This window comes from Camelus bactrianus, chromosome 18 (assembly GCF_048773025.1).
Source record: "Camelus bactrianus isolate YW-2024 breed Bactrian camel chromosome 18, ASM4877302v1, whole genome shotgun sequence".
NCBI classification, from domain to species: domain Eukaryota; kingdom Metazoa; phylum Chordata; class Mammalia; order Artiodactyla; family Camelidae; genus Camelus; species Camelus bactrianus.
The window spans coordinates 18,980,700-18,998,734 of record NC_133556.1 but is presented as its reverse complement, the minus strand read 5'-3'; the positions used below and the strand labels follow the sequence as shown (position 1 = coordinate 18,998,734).

At 53.7% G+C, this 18,035-nt stretch overlaps 1 protein-coding gene across 1 annotated transcript in view; it reads left to right on the top strand.

Annotated features, from left to right (window-relative positions):
- The window catches only part of POLR3E (RNA polymerase III subunit E), a 28,791-nt gene that overhangs the window by 5,013 nt on the left and 5,743 nt on the right, over positions 1 to 18,035 (top strand). The window contains exons 2-18 of the mRNA XM_074346221.1: positions 544 to 617; positions 1,814 to 1,864; positions 5,161 to 5,238; positions 5,642 to 5,757; positions 6,187 to 6,269; positions 6,502 to 6,609; positions 6,934 to 6,983; positions 8,559 to 8,678; positions 9,775 to 9,860; positions 10,157 to 10,201; positions 10,291 to 10,382; positions 11,375 to 11,495; positions 12,934 to 13,015; positions 15,405 to 15,464; positions 15,574 to 15,731; positions 16,184 to 16,245; positions 16,757 to 17,283. Of these exons, the coding sequence (XP_074202322.1) occupies positions 582 to 617; positions 1,814 to 1,864; positions 5,161 to 5,238; positions 5,642 to 5,757; positions 6,187 to 6,269; positions 6,502 to 6,609; positions 6,934 to 6,983; positions 8,559 to 8,678; positions 9,775 to 9,860; positions 10,157 to 10,201; positions 10,291 to 10,382; positions 11,375 to 11,495; positions 12,934 to 13,015; positions 15,405 to 15,464; positions 15,574 to 15,731; positions 16,184 to 16,245; positions 16,757 to 17,283 (1,875 nt within the window). The 5' untranslated portion in view covers positions 544 to 581. The remainder of the gene's footprint in view (positions 1 to 543; positions 618 to 1,813; positions 1,865 to 5,160; positions 5,239 to 5,641; positions 5,758 to 6,186; positions 6,270 to 6,501; positions 6,610 to 6,933; positions 6,984 to 8,558; positions 8,679 to 9,774; positions 9,861 to 10,156; positions 10,202 to 10,290; positions 10,383 to 11,374; positions 11,496 to 12,933; positions 13,016 to 15,404; positions 15,465 to 15,573; positions 15,732 to 16,183; positions 16,246 to 16,756; positions 17,284 to 18,035) is intronic.

Sequence of the window (18,035 nt, the reverse complement as noted above, 5' to 3'; positions counted from 1 at the left end):
GTCATTGTTAGACATGAACACACAAAACCACAGAAAGGAGGTCATCTCACTCAGGGTTGGGGTTAAAGTCATCTTCAAAATCCAACATAAGAGGTGGAGTCACCTGGGAACCCAAGCCTTGGGACTGTCTGCTCATCCTGCCATGCCTCAGACTCTTGAAAGCTTCCCTGTTACTTCTCCAGTGTATTCATCATGGCTGTGGACTAGCCAGCCTCCATCCTCTTGCCTGGCAGTGAATTCTTCGTGAGCGATCAGAAAGCCCCTAAAACCTAAAATCACATATTCTTTCCCGTGGGTGTAGCTGACATGTGATGACTTGGATTTACCTGTTTGCTCCCATTGCGTAGTTGCTTCTGCCTCTTTTTTGGGGGCCAATGGGGTATACAGTGGGCTGTCCACTTTTGGCTGTGTGATAGATGTAGAAATAAGATCAGTTTCTGTTTGTCTCAAGCACCTCCCTCCCAGAGCAGGGCTGGTTGCAGAACAGGTGCCCAGGTTACATGGCTGACTGACTGACATCCAGGCCTCTTGCTCTCCTTGCAGATCGAGTCCGAGGACTGCGCAGCTGGCTCCGCCCTAGTATGGCCAATGAAGAAGATGACCCAGTCGTACAGGAGGTAACTGCTATTCCCATCTTCTGCCAGGGTGGGGTCCCTCCCATCCATCCATCCTCAGGCCAGCCTGGGACCTGTGGGCATCCGCCATGCCTAGAACCTTCTTCCCCATGTACCTCCCTGGTTGACCCTTCACTTCCTTCAGGTGTCTGATCCAGTATCACCTCGTTGGAGGATTCCCTGACCACCCTGCCTCGTGTGACCTTCTCCTACCTACCTTTCCTAGCCTCTTGCTTTGGCCATGCCTTGCACTTGACCATAGCACTTCTCAGCCCCCAAACATAAGTCTCCTTCCACTAGAGTGTAAGCTTCATGAGGGTGGCGATTTTGTTTTGTTCACCACTGTTTTTGCAAAGCCAAGTTCAATGCCTAGCACTTAATAGATCACTCAGTGACTATTTGTTGAATGAATGAGCATTCATTCTTTCTGGGCTTATCCAGGGTTAGTCATTTGGCAGTTCTCTGGATCCATTGTGTGCTGGGGGCTGTGAGCAGTGAGCCAGGCAGTGTCCCTGCCCTTAGGAAGCTTAGGATCTGTGGATTGAAACTGACAAAGAATGAGTCTTAGGATGCAGACATTGGGGAGGTACGTTCCAGAGTCAGCCCAGACAGGAACACACCCTGGAGCCGCCATGCCTTTGCACATGCTGTTCCCTCCACCTAGAATTCCCTTCACACATGCCTCCCATGTGCCTGATGAGCCTTCACTCATCCTTGAAGCCTGGAGGTGGGAGAGGGCATGGTTCAGAGGAAGAGCTAGGAAGCTGGAAGGTAAACTGCAGTGGGGCGGGGGCAGTAAGGGTTGAGAAGAAAGCTAGTAGGGCCAGATCGGTGCACCTTAAGACAGATGACAGGCTGATCCAAGACAGGTGATGGAGGCCCAGGGAGGAATCCCTCCCCTGCCCCATCCTCATCAGATAAGCCTTTAATCGGGCTCTAGGGTGCATCCTGATCTGGGCAGCCCCAGGGAATGCATTTTTTATTGGGTTACAGTGAACCTGGGCTGGTGACCCTGGACATACCTAGATTGGAGACTCAGTTTCCTTTGTTTTTAGCATTAGCAGATCAATTTCCTCCTCCCCGAAACTGCCTCTAGGGGCCACTACCCCTTACCTGAAATTTGAGGAGCATGTGCATGCCTGGGGCAGATCAGGCACTGGTTTCTGTCTCCTGGTTAAGTCTTCTTCCCTTGTTCCCAGATCGACGTGTACTTGGCCAAAAGTCTGGCAGAGAAGCTCTATCTGTTTCAGGTAATTACGGGACATAAAGGTAAAGGGGGGAAGAAAGCAAGTGTTGGTGGCTGGTGGAGACTTCGTAAGTAATGGGCGAGGAACAATGGGAGTTCTTGGCGCAGAGGCTGTGATAAGACAGTCTGTTTGCTTTTATGGGCAGGTCGATAGTAGTCTCTCATTTTTAAGATGGGAAAGCCAAGGCAACTCTGAGAGGCAGACCATGTAGTGGATGAACTTGGGCTTGCCAGGACTGAGGCCCAGCTCGATCATGACTTAGCTGCAGGCCTTTGGGGAAGTTCTTTAAAAAAAAAAGTCTCCCTGTGCCTTAGTTTTTTTGTCTGCAAAATAGTGATAGTAGTAATACCTGATGATAGGGTTCCCTTGGGGTTTGGACAAATCCATCTTTTGTTTGTTTTATGATGGGGAGATGATTAGGTTTATTTATTTATTTTTAATGGAGGTGCTGGGGATTGAACCCAGGACCTCATGCATGCTAAGCATGCGCTCTACCACTTGAGCTATACCCTCTTCGCTGGATGAGTCCATCTTGAAGTGGTTTGAATGCTGCTTGAGAATGAGGGCCACCGCTGTTATTGAGGCTCAGGGAGGGGCTTTCAGGGGCAGCCTCTGGGCAGCATGGGTGACCCCTGATTTCCAGCTGTGAGTCCCCCCAGTTTTTACGCCCGCCGCCTCCCCTGGGCTGGGCCAGTAGTTCATCATGCTCACGGGTATCACTCACAGACTGTATGCAGGCACTTGTTTAAGCATTTTACATATGTTAACTCACTTCATCCTACAATACCCCTGTGGTGGTGATTATTATTGTAATTTTATAACAGCTTCATTGAGATCTAATCCACACCATGCAAGTTCCCCACTTAAGTGTAAATGCAATGGATTTTAGTCTATTCACAGGGGGTGTGACAAGCACAAGTCTATTTTAAGAAGTGTTTGCTGCTGCTGCCTGGACCCCCTTCCCTACCTGCGGTCCTAGGCAACCGTTAACCTATTTTCTGTCTCTGTGGATTTGCCTGTTTTGGACATTTCACAGAAGTGGAGTCGTGTAATATGTGGCCTTTCTTGCCTGGCTTTTTTATGTAGCATGTTTTCAAGGTTCACCCATGTTATATCGTGGATCAGTCCCTCATTCCTGTTTATGGATGAGTATACTCCAGTGTGTGGATATATACACACCACATTTTGTTTACCTGTGCATCAGTTGATGGATATTTGGGTTGTTTCCATGGCTTGGCTATTATGGATAATGCTGCTGTGAACATTCCTGTCCAAGTGTTTGTGTGGGGATGTTCTCATTTCTCTTGGGCATATACCTGGGAGTGGAATTCCTGGGTCCTAAAGAAACAGTGTTTAACATTTTGAGGAACTATTTTGCACCACTTTACATTCCCAGCAGTCAGGTCATTAAGCGTTTTTGTCCCCATGTTGCATATGAGAAAACGAGGCACAGGGAAGCTAGTAACCTGCACAGGGGGCCTGGGACAGGGTGGCAGGAGCCGCCGTGTGTGCTGGGGAGAGGCCTGGCACCCGTCCCCAGGCGTCTGTCTTCACAGGCTTTGGGGCTGGGGCCCGGCTGGCCTCGTGCACCTGCTTCCTTGGCCAACAGCAGAGTGATGGTGGAACGGGAGGTGGTGACAGTGGACCCGTGTGTGTTCATGGGGTGCCGGGCCCCGTGCCGGATGTCAGCTCCATTTGCCTCGTTCCCTGCTCCTAGTGGCCTTGGGAGGCGAGGACACCCATGCTTGGGGAGGCGAGGAGCTTGCCTGAGTACCCATGGAGCAAGTGGCAGTTAGGGCTGGAACCCAGGCTGGTCTGATTCCAGAACCTGTGTTCCTCCCCACCATTCTTCCCGGAGACCGGGAAATTGCATAGCTGCCCCGGACCTTGGCAGACCAGGGGCCTCTCGGGCTGTCATGGGCCAGCCTGTCCCAGCCTAGGGCTCAGTCCAGACCAGCTGTGCCTCAGGCCATTCCTGGACCTAAGCTCCAAGTTCCTGCCCCAAGCTCCAGCCCAGGAAGCAGGAAGGAGTCACTGTGTTGCTATTTAAGTGAGCTTTTAGGAAACAGCCATTTCCGTGAGCTGCAATGTAGCTGATCTCAAGCAGCCCCCACAAAGGAGGGCGTGCTTTACACACTGCCACCCCTCCACCAGGCTCATTCTGGAGGCTGTCGTGGTGGCAGCAGTGACAGCCACAGCTTTTTGAAAGTAGCCCCAAACCATGAGTCATCCACGCACCCAGTAGTGTATGTACAGCACGAGAGAAAGAAAGGAAAAGTGTGTCTGTGGGGACTGATGTGGAAGGATGTCCCCAGTGTGTTCAGAGCAGAGAAGCGATTTTCAAGCAGTATGTTCAGGTGTGACATAAAATAACCTCACCCCTAATGATGCTGTGTCTCAGAGAGGGCTGTCTGAGCAGGTCAGTTGTAGACCAGCTCCCTTTCTCTCTTCAAGTTGTTATTACGGAAAAGCCCACACACCAGCAACAGGAGAGAGACCTTCCTCTGCCCACCCCCTTCTGCCCAGGGGTCCTGTTCATCCAGCGGGGCTTCGCGAGAACCCCACCCCCGCCCTTACAGTAGAGTGTAGAGCCCCCTCCCTCTTGGCTGGTGTAGAATAGCCAATAGTGTATGTAGTGCGGCGTGCTTTTCCGTGATGGCGAGTGGGCAGGGGGCGGCGGGCTTCGCGCAGCTGTCTGTCCCCAGATCTGCCTGCGGCGGCCCGTGCTGTGTTTTGTGCTGTGTCACGGGCTGCAGCGACCCCCTCCCGCTTACTGACTCCTATAAGCGCTTCTCTTTGCATAGTCACGTAGCTCCCCACCCCCCTTCCTGTGTCTCACTCAAGTTTTATACTCTAATATAAATTAGAGAGAGAATGAGATGGTGGTTCTCACAGATCCGTCACCCGGAGTCAGTAGTGAGCGGCGTTTGGGCCTTGTTTTCCCTCTTGGCTTCCTGTGGTCTCCTGTCACTGGTCCCTCTCTACCTGCACGGGCTGTAAACTGGCAGTTAGACCTCACCCTCTTACCCTGACTAGCCCAGCGGTGCTCTGGGGCCACGTGCCAGGGCCTGCTTGGGTTCCTGATGCCTAGGCGTATCCCTCGGAAACCAAAGACATCTGACAGCCGCCCTTTGGAAGGAAGCTAGGTGGAGCTAGGGAGAAGGGGATGCAGATGGAAACCAGCAGGGGCCTCTGGGCTTGGGTGTGGGGTCGGGGTGGAAGGTGGCTATTGATTCTTGGCCAGAGGCCCAGAGCCCAGCTCTGGTCAGGCAGACTGACGGCTCCCTTCCCCTCCCCAGTACCCTGTGCGTCCAGCCTCGATGACCTATGATGACATTCCTCACCTCTCAGCCAAGATCAAGCCCAAGCAGCAGAAGGTGGGGCTGCCTGTTTGATTGGGCGGGTGAGGGGCCAACAGGGTGGGAGCTGGAAGAAGCCAAGAGACAGGCCTTTTGGGGGCTGGAAGCCCAGAGGAGTGATTGGAGAGATAGGAAGAAAAAGCAGCAGCTTACAGGGCCTTGAAAGCTGAGGAAGGAAGGAATTCCAGAAAGAAAGGGAGTGGGCAGCCCCAGAGAGGCCAGGGAGGAGTGAGGCTTCAGATGAAATAGAGAACGAGATGGCGTGGACAGGATAAGGCCTGATAAGGGGGTTCTCCTGCTTCTGGGCAGGGTCAGGATTGGCAGGGGCTGGGGTTAGGAGGTGGCCATGGCGAGTTTGGGGGATCCCCTGAGGACTGTGCCTTGGGGTCCTCATAGCTGGTGGGGTGCTTGGTGCCTCCAGGTGGAGCTTGAGATGGCCATCGACACCCTGAATCCCAACTATTGCCGCAGCAAAGGGGAGCAGATCGCGCTGAACGTGGATGGCGCCTGCGCCGACGAGACCAGCACGTACTCCTCGTGAGTTCCCTGGGCCTCAGGCCTCCGAGCTCCACTTTCTTCAAGTATGAGCCTTCCAAAGCCCTTGGAGACATCTAGGCCCTGTGCCCCATTGCTGGGCTCCCCACCAGCATCCCACCTTTGCACAACTGGACCTGGCTCAGACCCGTCCCCGTGGGAAACTTCTTCTCTCCTGAGATGGCTCCCCTGACCAAGGTCTTCCTGGGCCGAGCAGAAACCTGGGAGTGGGAGCTCCCACCCACTGCTTGTCTCTTGGGCCACAGACAAGGTTTCCTCATCCCCAGCTTCCCTCCTGCAGCACATGTAGCCTGTCCTGTGGTCTTGGTCCCTGGCTTTTGGATTTTAGGGTTGGGGTGGAGGGGGCTGTGCCTGCCAGGCCTGAGCCTGGAGCTTCCTTCCTCGCGACATCTGTTCTCACTGTTCTCCTAGGAAGCTGATGGACAAGCAGACATTCTGCTCTTCCCAGACCACCAGTAACACGTCCCGTTACGCTGCTGCGCTGTACAGGCAAGGTACCCACGCTGGGCATCCCGGGCTGCTGGGGTCGTGGCTGGGAATGGTTCTTGGCCTGGTCTAGTGGTCCCATGGCTCTGGGACTGGGGGCTAGAGCAGAGATAGGAGGTGGTTCGGCAGTGGGCTGAAGCCTTCAGGGGAGTCCGAGGCCCTTGGTGACTCCCTTGAGCCAAGCTGGGTGGGTCAGCCTCAGCTCCTAGAGTCAGGTCCAAGCCCATCTTCCTCTGCCAGGTGAGCTCCACCTGACACCTTTACACGGCATCCTGCAGCTGCGGCCCAGCTTCTCCTACCTGGATAAGGCCGACGCCAAGCACCGTGAGAGGGAGGCAGCCAATGAGGGTGAGCCCCCCCAGCCCCCAGGTCTGTCTGCATCTTGGTGGGATGGGTGGGTCACGGGGAGAAGTACTGAAGGGATGGACTGCAGGATCCTTAGCAGCACCCCTGGCCTCTGCCCACTGGGTGCCGGTAGCACCCAACCCCACAGCTCTGACAACCAAACACGTCATCATTTATGTCCGATTGAGAACCACTGACTTACACAACTACCTCTGTCTAGAAGGAGAAGTCACAGACACCGCTGCTTGAGCCTGCCTGGTGGTGAGGCAGAGAGCGGGGAGCTGGGAGCTCCTCCAGAGGCTGCAAGCAGGGCCTTTTCTTTTGCAGCGGGAGACTCTTCGCAGGACGAAGCAGAAGAAGATGTGAAGCAGATCACGGTGAGTTCTGGCCCACAGAGAGAGTGGCCTGGGAGGCAGCAGGGCCACCGGTGTAGCTCAGCTGTCTGGAGGCAGCGAGGGGTGGGAGGGTCTGCACAGAATGTGGGCTCTGGGGTGAAACAGATACAGAAACAGCGTCCATCTCTTAGAGCCCTGTTGCTGGGCTACCCGGAGAGATTGTCTAACCTCTTGCCAGCCTCAGCTGTCCCAGCTGTAAACTGGATTGCGGCCCTGGGTGTATATAAGAAGGGGGGTATCCTGAGGCTTGGTTGGAATTGCCTGGTAAGAGGAAACCAGGGCCCCAGTGAACCCACAGACGTAGTCTGTGCCGTAAAGCCTATGTCTTAATGGAGCCAAAACCTTGTTAATTAATTGTATAAGTCTATTATTTCAGGGTGCATGGATAGAAGTTTCTATCTTAACAGTTATTTGTGTGTTCTAAAGCATCTTAGAAGAATATTGACCTTCCACTTATGGTTTATAAAGTTTACTGTCTTTAAGCATATTTAGGTTAAAATGAGTATTTAAAGAAAAGTACAGCACAGATAACGATACAAATGGTACATCAGTGTGGCTGATTGTGGTGAGTGTGTGCAGGTCCTTGGAGATGGGCAGGTGTTGGCTTAACCAACATGGGGCAGTTGGTGCTCATCCTGTTCTCGGGGTAGCTTGTTGGATGACCTCAGATGCCTTCTTCCCTCCTCGGGGACCCACTGACACTTGTTTAAAAAGACGTTCTTAGGCCTGTGTGCTTTTAAAGGCTCTGCATAGAATCCTAGGAGTCTGTCATCTAGCCAGCGCCCCTGCACAGGTGCCTTTCACAAGAGGGGTGAGTCAGGGCTTGGCTCCATCTGGTCTCTAAGCAACAGAAACCCAGATCTGCCTGGTGTGAGCCAAAAATGGCTGGTCCCTGTTACTGAAAACTGGAACTTTCCAGGGTAGCTTCAGCTATGGCTGGATTCAGGTGCCCAGAATCTGTCATCGAAGCCTGGTTTCTCCATCACTAGTTTCTGCCTTCCTCTTTTAGCCTCTTTCTTAGGCAGTGTGCCTGCCTCCAGCAGTAGAAAGAGTTGTCCTAGCTCACATCCTCCCAGCTTCCAAGACCCCAGAGGAAAAGAAACTGTTCTCTCATTACTTCTAACTGAAGTCCCAGACTGGACTCTTTGACTTGGCCAGCCCTGAACCACCCCCGTGACTAAGAGGATTCGGTGCTCAGACTGAGTCACGTGTCTGCTCCCTGCTGGAGCTGGGAGCGCGTGTGGGTGGGACTTGGGGGAGGGGTATTAGCGCTCCTGAACTGAAGGGGAAAGGAGTTTTCTAACAGAAAACTGGGAGTGGGGATGGACTGGGTGCTGAGCAGGCAGAAGCCAGAGGACACCACTCCCTGGCTGTGTCGCACGTCACAGAGAAGCACATGGTTGGAAATGAATTCAAAGACCTGTGCCAGAGGTGGAGGGTGGGGTGGGAGCGGGAAATGCCTCAGACGTGGAGTTCTTTGGCCGCCTGGCGGGCGCTGGGCTGGCAGCCCAGGAAGTGTCCCAGGCCTGCGGTCGTGACCCCTCTCCCCTCTCCCAGGTGCGGTTCTCCCGGCCTGAGTCCGAGCAGGCCCGCCAGCGCCGCGTGCAGTCCTACGAGTTCCTGCAGAAGAAGCACGCGGAGGAGCCCTGGGTCCACCTGCACTACTACGGCCTGAGGGTGAGCCGGGGTTCCCTGGACGGCCGGGGCGGGGTCCTGGGAGACAGGCCCCAGCGCCCAGGATGTGTTACCTGGTGGCCTCGTTGTTCCACCTCTGATTTACTTCAGATGCAGTTGTGGCCACAGGAGAGGGGTTAACTCCTGTGGGTAGTTTGTGCTCGTTCCCACCTTCCCACCTAGCGTGTGCCCCACGGGAGTGAGTCTGCTTTTCCCCGCTTGGGGGTTGTGGCCCCCTGGGCTCTCTCTACGGATGAGCATCTTGCTGGGCTTGGAGAGGGACTAGTGTTTGGTTACGTTTTTTTGTGCATCATGGGCCCTGAACAAAGGCTATATGTTTCATGGGATGCTCCGTGGATAACTGGCCATCTGTACCATGGCCGAGTTCTCTGTGTACCGGACAGCGGTGATTTCTACTATGCTTGACTTAGAACCCGGTCCTTGGAACTGTATATTGGGCAAGGGAAGCAATTGAATATTAGCTCACAAAGACACCATAGGCGAAGGCTCCCCAACATACTTCTGGGGGAGGAACAACTCCTGATCTCCCTGGAAACTTCCTGAAAGAGACTTGTGTTGACAGAGCCTTGGACTTTGGGTCAGACTTCCAGAAGCTCTGCTGTTTCCTCCTGTGTGGCCTTAGGCTGGTTACTTACCCTCTCTAAGCCTCAGTTTCCATATCTGTAAGATGGAATTAATAACAGTACCTAGCATCATAACTCTTGGGGGAGTTGGGGGATGAGATGAGTTGGTGTATACACAGCTGTTGGAACAGAGCCTGGCACGTAGAAGGGGCTCAGTGAATGTTAGCTGTTTTGGTCATTGCTCTCAGTGTTCTCGTACCGAGGACGGCGCTGAGGCACAGGGGCTGGGGCTGCGCACTGTAAAGGCAGGAAGGTGGCTGGTGGAGGCCTCATCGCAGAGGCCTTGAGTGCCGTGCTCAGGAGGTTGGATGTGATCCTGTGGCCAGCCTTGGAGCAGGACAGTGGGTGGCTGGAGCGGAAGTTGGCTGAGGGGTGAGACCTGTGGATGGCAGAGCTCAGGCCCCGCAGGCCCGGGCTGTTGGCTGAGGCCCCTCCGCTCCCTGTTCCTCCCGCAGGACAGCCGCTCTGAGCACGAGCGCCAGTACCTGCTGTGCCAGGGCTCCAGCGGGGTAGAGAACACGGAGCTCGTCAAGTCGCCCAGGTGGGGTTGGCCGGGCCAGGGTGCTACGTCCTAAGGGCTGCTGAGCCTGACACTGGCCCCAGGAGGGTCCTTCTGGCGTGGGTCCTCCCTTGGGACTGTGGCCCCTTCTGTAGGGTTGGGTGGGGCCAGAAGAGGGGGGAGGTGGGAAGACATGGTCCTCCTTTCTCTGAGTTTGGGGAGGGGTGGGGGGGTCTTTGTCCCTCGCTCCCCCAGCCTGGATACAGCCTGGTTCAAGGGCAGGGGTGGGACAAGGACAGAGCCCTGGGAGCCGCTAACGCTGCCCCCTCTCCCCACAGTGAGTACCTCATGATGCTGATGCCTCCCAGCCAGGAGGAGGAGAAGTGAGTAGAGGCGGGCTGGATGCTCCCCCTTCCCCACCCCGAACCCCCCATCCCAGTCTCCTCTAACCATTCCCCTTTGTTTTCAACAGAGACAAACCAGTGGCCCCCAGCAATGTCCTGTCCATGGCCCAGCTGCGCACCCTGCCCCTGGCTGACCAGATCAAGATCCTGATGAAGAATGGTGGGTGGGCACCCCTGTCCTCCAGGGCACTCCAGCTCTGCCGCCTCCTGGGGAAATAGAGTCAGGGACAGACTTCAGGACCAAGGGGCCAGAGGCCCCCACTACCCCAAGCCCACCCAGCTGTACAGCTGTCCTTGAGTGGGTGGTGGGCCGCTCCAGGTCCTTGCCACTCCCCTGCTGGGTGAGCTTGGACAGGTCACTGACCTTCTGAGCCTTAGACTGTTTTTCTGTAGAAGGGGTCTAAGATAACTCCAGGGGCTGAGGTGAGGCTTCTAAAGGGCTTACACAGAGCCTTGCATGTGAACAAATGTGCGCTATGTTCATTTTCATAATGAAGCGTGTTTACTTGCACTCTTTGTGGTGCCCTCACCTGGCTTCACGCAGGTGGGACTCTGAAGGCCAGAACCTTTGGGGTGGATGTGAGCCTTGAACCTCAGAGCTGAGTTCCAGGCCCTGGGCTCTTCTGAGATGCCAGCAGGAGGGTCTCCTGGGGCCCGAGCAGAGAGGGGAGCTCCCAGGGGGCCAGGCTGCTGGCCTTCCTACAAAAGACGTGGGGCCTTCCCCAGGCCCTGCCCCTGCTCACTTGGCTGGGGACGCAGTGGGTGGGGGTGAGCAGGACACAGTGGCTGAGTGCATGAACTATGGAACCAGACAGCCTGGGTTCATATCCTGACCCTGCCACTCACATCCTGACCCTGACCCTAGCCACTTCAGCCATGGGTGTGTTTTGAAACCTTCCTGGGCTGAGCAGTGAGAGTCTTCCTCACAAGACACTCCTCAGTCTTCATGGGTGTCTGCTCCAGGGCTCGGTGAGATGCACATGCCCACATGCAATAAGCCGCCAGTGAATGTCAGCTGTTCCTGGTGCCAGTGTCATCCTTAGTGTTCACGGGCTGGGCTTGTTCTGTGAGCTTGAAGCTCTAGAGACGTGCTGGGGAGAGGGACGGCCCAGGCCCCTCCCTCTTGTCTGATGTCTCCTGCGTCCTCCTCAGTGAAGGTCATGCCTTTTGCCAACTTGATGAGCCTCCTGGGCCCCTCCATCGATTCCATGGCTGTTCTGCGTGGCATCCAGAAGGTGGCGATGTTAGTCCAAGGAAACTGGGTGGTGAAGAGGTAAGTTCATCCTTAACAGGAGCTCTTAATCCGTTTAAATTTCATGCCATTACTGATGTTTCGGGTTTAAATCTACCATGATACTTTGTTTGTCCTGCCTACATTGCATTTTATATTCATTCTTCTACTGAATTCTTTCCTTATTTAATTTCCCCTCCACTAATGTGGAAGGTACCCTTGACTCTTAGTGATTACCCTGCGTACATTTGTAACTCAAAGTTTAATATTAATTGCTGTTTTCTACTCTCATCCATGACAATTCAGTGACCTTAGAATATATATATTTTAAATTTTATCATTTACTTATTGTATTATTTTATTTTGGCGGGGGGGGGGGAATTTTTTTTTTTAAGAGGAGGTGCTGGGGATTGAACCCAGGACCTTGTGCATGCTAAGCATGTGCTCTACCACTTGAGCTATACCCTCTCCTAGAATATTTCATATTTATCTTCCTCCCAAGTCATGTGTCGTTGTATTTGTATGTTTTAATTCTGTTTTGAATCCCACGAGACATTATATTATCCACTCACATCTTTGCCTTTTATTTTGCTCATCATTTGTTTCTGCATCTCTGACTTCCTGTCTGGGATAATTTCCTGCTGCTAAGGAATGCTGTGGTAGTTCTTTTAGTGCAGGTCTGCGGGTGATGAACTTCTTTGGTTTTTCTTCACTTAGAAATGGCTATTTCACCCGTACTCTTGAAGGATATTTTTACAGACTGTAGGACATCTAGGCTGATTGTTTTCCTTCCACACACTGGTATAGTTTCCTAGGAACTTGACTTCCATTGTCTCTCTCGTCGGGCTAGTCCATGACCCACCGTCTGATACCTATTCCTTTATTTTTCTCTGGCCACTTTTAAGATTTTCTCTTGTTTTGGCTTTCCAAGCTCATTAACATGTGCCTAAGTGTGAATTTCTTTTTATTTATCCTGTTGGGGGTTCATAGGCCTTGGGTTTGTGGCTTGCTGTCTTTTGGCAGTTTGTCTTCTGTGATTCCTCCTCTAGACTATCTGCCTTCTCCACTAGAGTGTCATTTTCAAGGGGGCAGGGACTGAATGTTTTGACTCTCTCTATCCGTGGTACTTAGTATAATGGCTGGCACATGGTGGTCCCTTGGTAAGTACAGTGTGGCTACATTTTATGGCCCTTGAATTATACTCATTTTAAATGGTAGAATATAAAGTACATTAATACTCACTTTTTAGAAAGTATGATGTAGAATAAAGTCTGTCAAAATATGAATTATTTTAAATTTTCAAAAAAGTAATTCATTGCAGAAAAGTCTATCATTCCACAGTTGGTTGGCCAAGTAAACTGCAGAGTATGTTCATGTTACTGCCACATGGTGATGCCTGGGCTTCCACTCGGAGCCTGAGGGAGGGGAGGCAGAGGAACTGAGCCCGGGGACTGACATGCCACCCCCATCTCGTTGGCAGCGACATCCTGTACCCCAAGGACTCCTCCAGTCCCCACAGCGGCGTGCCTGCCGAGGTGCTCTGCAGAGGCCGGGACTTTGTTGTAAGTGCCTGGGCTCTCTGGCTTCCTGAGGGGGTGGTTGTGGGAGGAGGATGGGGGCAGCACAGGGCATCCAGGACCTTGGCCCAGGCATGGAGCAGAGGGCAGGTAAGTGTGATCTGGGATGAGGGCGGGAGCGGGGTGGGTGGGGCAGGCGGCACAGAGGTCGGGGCTGACGGCTCTGCCTTTCTCCTTCCTCTCGGATCCTGGAGCCTCCGCCTTCATCAGAAGCTTTGAGTTGAGTTCCTCTAGCCTGGGGGTTGCAAACTGAAGGCCCATAACCATTTGAGCTGAGTGATTTTATTTTGTTTTATTTTATTTTGTTTTATTTTACTTTACTTTATTTTTAATTGAAATATAGTTGATTTACAATGTTGTGTTAGTTTCTGGTGTACAGCAAAATGATTCAGTTATACATATATATATTCTTTTTCATTATAGGTTATTATAATCTATCAAATAGAGTTCCCTCTGCTACACAGGAGGACCTTGTTTTTTGTCTATTTTATATATAGTAGTTTATATCTGCCAACTCCAAACTCCTAACTTATCCCTTCCTCCCCCTTCCCCTTTGGTAACCATAGCTTGTTTTCTATGTCTATGAGTCAGTTTCTGTTTTATAAATAAGTTCATTAGTGTCATTTTTTTTAGGTTCTACACATAGGTGATATCATATGATATTTTTCTTTTTATGTCTGGTTTACTTCACTAAGTATGATAATCTCTAGGTCTGTCCATGTTGCTGCAAACGGCGTTATTTTATTCTTTATGGCTGAATAATATTCGTGTGTGTGTGTGTGTGTGTGTGTGTGTACACACCACACCTTTAGCCAGTCATCTGTTGATGGACATTGAGGTTGCTTCCATGTCTTGGTTATTGTAAATAGTGCTGCTGTGAGCATTGAGGGGCATGCATCTTTTTGAATTAGAATTTTCTCTGGATATATGCCCATGAGTGGGATTGCTGGATCATATGGTAACTCTATTTTTAATTTTTTAAGGAATCTCCATACTGTTTTCCATAGTGCCTGTACCAAATTAAATTCCCACCAACAGTGTAGGAGGGTTCCTATAGGCCATCTGTTTGTCTTCATTGAGGAAATGTCTGTTTATGTCTTCTGCCCATTTTTTGAATGGGTTGTTTGTGTTTTTGTCATTGAGTTATATGAGCTGTTTGTATATTCTGGAACTTTAAGTCCTTGTCATTGCTTCTTTGCAAGTATTTTCTCCTAGTATGTAAGTTGTCTTTTCATTTTGTTTATGATTTTCTTTGCTGTGCAAAAGCTTGTAAGTTTAATTAGGTCCCATTTGTTTATTTTTGCTTTTATTTCTGTTGCCTGGGTAGACTGACTTAGGGAAAGATTGCTACGATTTATGTGAGAATGTTTTGCCTGTGTTCTCGAGTGGTGCTTTTAAAGTGTTGACTTGGTTGTCTGTTTTTACAAATCACAATCATGATACAAACCAGAATCCTGTCTTGTCGTGAACAACTGGACAGCCTGGCATCCCTGGACCCACACCCCCAAACAGCACCGACTTTGATCGGGCTGATGATCCCCAGCTCACCACAGTCCCGGGCGCGTCTGTTTCCCTCGGGCGTGTTCCCTGCACTTGTTGCTGTGGGCTTCTGCAGCTCCTGAGCTGGCTTGTCCCTTCACCCCATGACCCCACCCTACCTCCCGCCTTCATCTCGAACTTAAGTCCCAGCCAAGGCATCCCTCCCAAGGGCTTGAAGCCTGAGCTGCTGGGACCTGCAATGCCTCCCTTGACCTCGGCATTGTGCTTTGTTTGCTGAGATCTGTCTCCTTGGAGCTGTCTGCGGTGACCTTGGTTAGCTCACGTCCAGGCCCGATCACACCAGGCAGCCCTTAAGCTGTTTAATAAAAGAGTGTCTGCATTTTCTCTCTTCTCAGCTGGGTGTCCCAGCTCTTTTGGGCACTCAGCATCTACTTGCCTGTATGGTATTTCTGTCTCTGGGGGGTCAGGGTGCAGTAGAATTGACTCCCAGCCTTGCTAACCACACACATGTGCTGTTCACCCTTAGCTGCCTGTCAGCCCTGCTCTGTCCGTGTAGACACCATCACATCTAGGGGTCTGGGAGAGGGTCTAGTCAAATCTGCATTGTTGTAGGTGACAGAGGGGGCAAGACATCCCACACCCCAGGGAGCTTTTGTGGTGTGGATGGGGTGCGGTGGGTCCAGCTACCCTCCTGGAGGTCGTTTACAGAGAAGGAAGCGGAGGCTCAGAGTTGAAGTGACTGCCCACAGCCACACAGCCAGGACCCAGACCCAGGCTGGGAGCCGCCACTCTGGAGCCTCATCTCGGGCTCCCAGGACAGTCTGAGGTGCGTTTGTTTCTGCGTCCTGGAAACAGGCTTCTTTTTCTCCCTCAGATGTGGAAGTTCACGCAGAGTCGGTGGGTGGTAAGGAAAGAGGTGGCCACGGTGACTAAAGTAAGTGATGTTCTTCTTGATCTGAGGCCTGGGCCCCACCACTGGAGGGATGGGGGCTGAGCGGGGTGTTTGACCTGGTCATGTCTCACCTTTGCCCCCCTCACCCCAGCTCTGTGCCGAAGACGTGAAGGACTTTCTGGAGCACATGGCTGTAGTGAGGATCAACAAAGGCTGGGAGTTCATACTGCCTTATGACGGGGAGTTCATCAAGAAGCATCCAGATGTGGTCCAGCGGCAGCACATGCTGTGGACGGGCATCCAGGCCAAGTACGAGCTTGCTGGGCGGGGTGAGGGGCAGCCAGGCAGAGGAACACTGGGTTGTGCCCCCAGCCTCCCTGCCTCCAGGGGCAGTGAATGCAAATTTGGGGCTCTGTGCACCCCTCCTCCACTCAGGTGGATGCTTGCTGATCCCAGAACCCCCGGCAGAGCTACTTCCTGCTGATCAGAGCTGACGAGTGTTCTGAGGGGTTGGGGAGGAGAGGAAACCCTCAGGCGCAAGAGCCCGGGCTCGTGTGGGCCACGGCAGGCTGGCCAGGGGCCAGCTGAGGGAGGGAGGGATGGGCTGCCACCCCCCAACCCCGGCCCCGGGGGCTGTGGGGAGAGACAGTTGGAGCTCTAAGCATGTGGCGTCTGCAGTGACCAGGATGTCCGGGGCTTAAGGGGGAAGCAGATGATGGGAAACAAGGTTTAAAGTTAAGAGGGTTTACTCTTCTTTTCAGGTTGGAAAAAGTTTATAATCTTGTGAAGGAAGCCATGCCAAAGAAGCCAGATGGACAATCAGGTGTGGAGGGGTGTTGGCTGGGTGGGCCCCTGACCCCGGCACTGCCTCCAGCAGGGCTTGGCCTGGAGCGGGGCTGAGCGGTTAGGGGGTGTGTGACTCACCGTTGGCCGCCCTTCTGTGCCCGCCTCCCCTGCCCCGCAGACCACACCTTGGGGACGGAAGCCGCTGTGCTCCGGGGCTGGGGCTGGGCTCCAGGCCCCTGAGACTTCTCACCCTCTTGGGTTTCCAGAGGTGGTGGGACAGGGGGAGCTGCTGGCAGTAACCCACCTGGCTTGGGCCTCTGATTTCCCCAGTTCTGTTCTTTCCTTGTTGTTGGCCGAGCCGAATACCTCCTGGGTGGGGTGGCGTGAAAGGTGGGCTGGGCCACTTGCTTCTGCTTCGGCTGACCTGCACTTTTCCTGTCCCTCTCTCTGGTCAGCAGGGTGGCCCCTGTCGGGATGGAAGGGCAGAGGGGCGTGGGTCTTCCCTGCACGTTCTGAACCCTCCTGAGCAGCCCTGCCTCTCCCCACAGGGCCTGCTGGGCTGGTCTCCGGGGACCAGCGGGTCCAAGTCGCCAAAAGACAGGCCCAGCAGAACCACGTGCTGCTGGAGCGGGAGCTGCAGCGGAGGAAGGAGCAGCTGCGGGTGTCCACGGTCCTGCCCGGGGTGCGGATCAAGGAGGAGCCCATGAGCGAGGAGGGGGAGGAGGAGGAGGAGCGGGCGGCGGAGGAGGATGAGGAGCCCATGGACACCTCGCCCAGCGCGGGCCTCCACAGCAGGCTGGCCAACGGGCTGCCGGGAGGGCGGCCGGCCGGCGGGGACAGCTTCAATGGCCACCCGCCCCCGGGCTGTGCCGGCACCCCCGTGGCCCGGGAACTGAGGGCCTTCGTGGAGGCCACCTTCCAGAGACAGTTTGTGCTCACGCTGAGCGAACTCAAGCGCCTCTTCAACCTGCACTTGGCCAGCCTGCCCCCGGGCCACACGCTGTTCAGCGGCATCTCGGACCGCATGCTGCAGGACACGGTGCTGGCCGCCGGCTGCAAGCAGATACTGGTGCCTGTAAGTAGCGCCTGCGGGATAAGCGGCAGACGAGGCCCCCCGGCTCCTCAGAGGGCTTCTAGGCAGGCCCTGGAGAGAAGTCTGGTCACCCGAGTGGCCTGAGCCCTGCCGGCTTTGGGGTAACAGCTGTTTAGGGGGGAGTGGCATGGGGACTTGGGAGACTGCCAGCTTTGGTTTGAATCTTGGCTCCCATGTGGTTGTGTGTGTGAGCTTGGGCCAGACAACCCCTCGGCTCTGCGCCCTCCTCTGACATGGGTGAGTGTGCGTTGCTGTGTCCCGGGGCTTTGGTCAGGGCTCAGTGAGAGTCTGAAGGCCGGCGCCCGTTGCTCAGTACACAGCAGGGCCTCGGTCACGCCGGCTCCGTGTCCTGGGGTCTAGTCCCCTCCCCTGCCGGCACCACACTCACTCCTGTCAGCTTTGCCATTTTTCAGGATGATTTCACATCTAGTGTCATTTGATCTTCCTTGCAATCGCAGGTGGAGAAACTGAATTCCAAAGAAGTAAAGTGAACTTGTGTAAATGTCACGTACCCAGGAAGTGGCAGAGCTGGGGTTTGAACCTCAGTATAGTGGCTCCAAGTCTTAAATCCTTTCTGCTTCAAGTCAGATGAACAACCCTCTCACCAGGGCTCCTCCTGTGCCTGGGTCCCAGCAGGCCTCCCTGTCTGTAGAGGCTAGCTGGCCAGTGTGGGCTCTGGCCTTTCGATTAGCGTTTCTGGTGCCAGGCCTGTGGGTGCAGGGCACGCGTCCCCA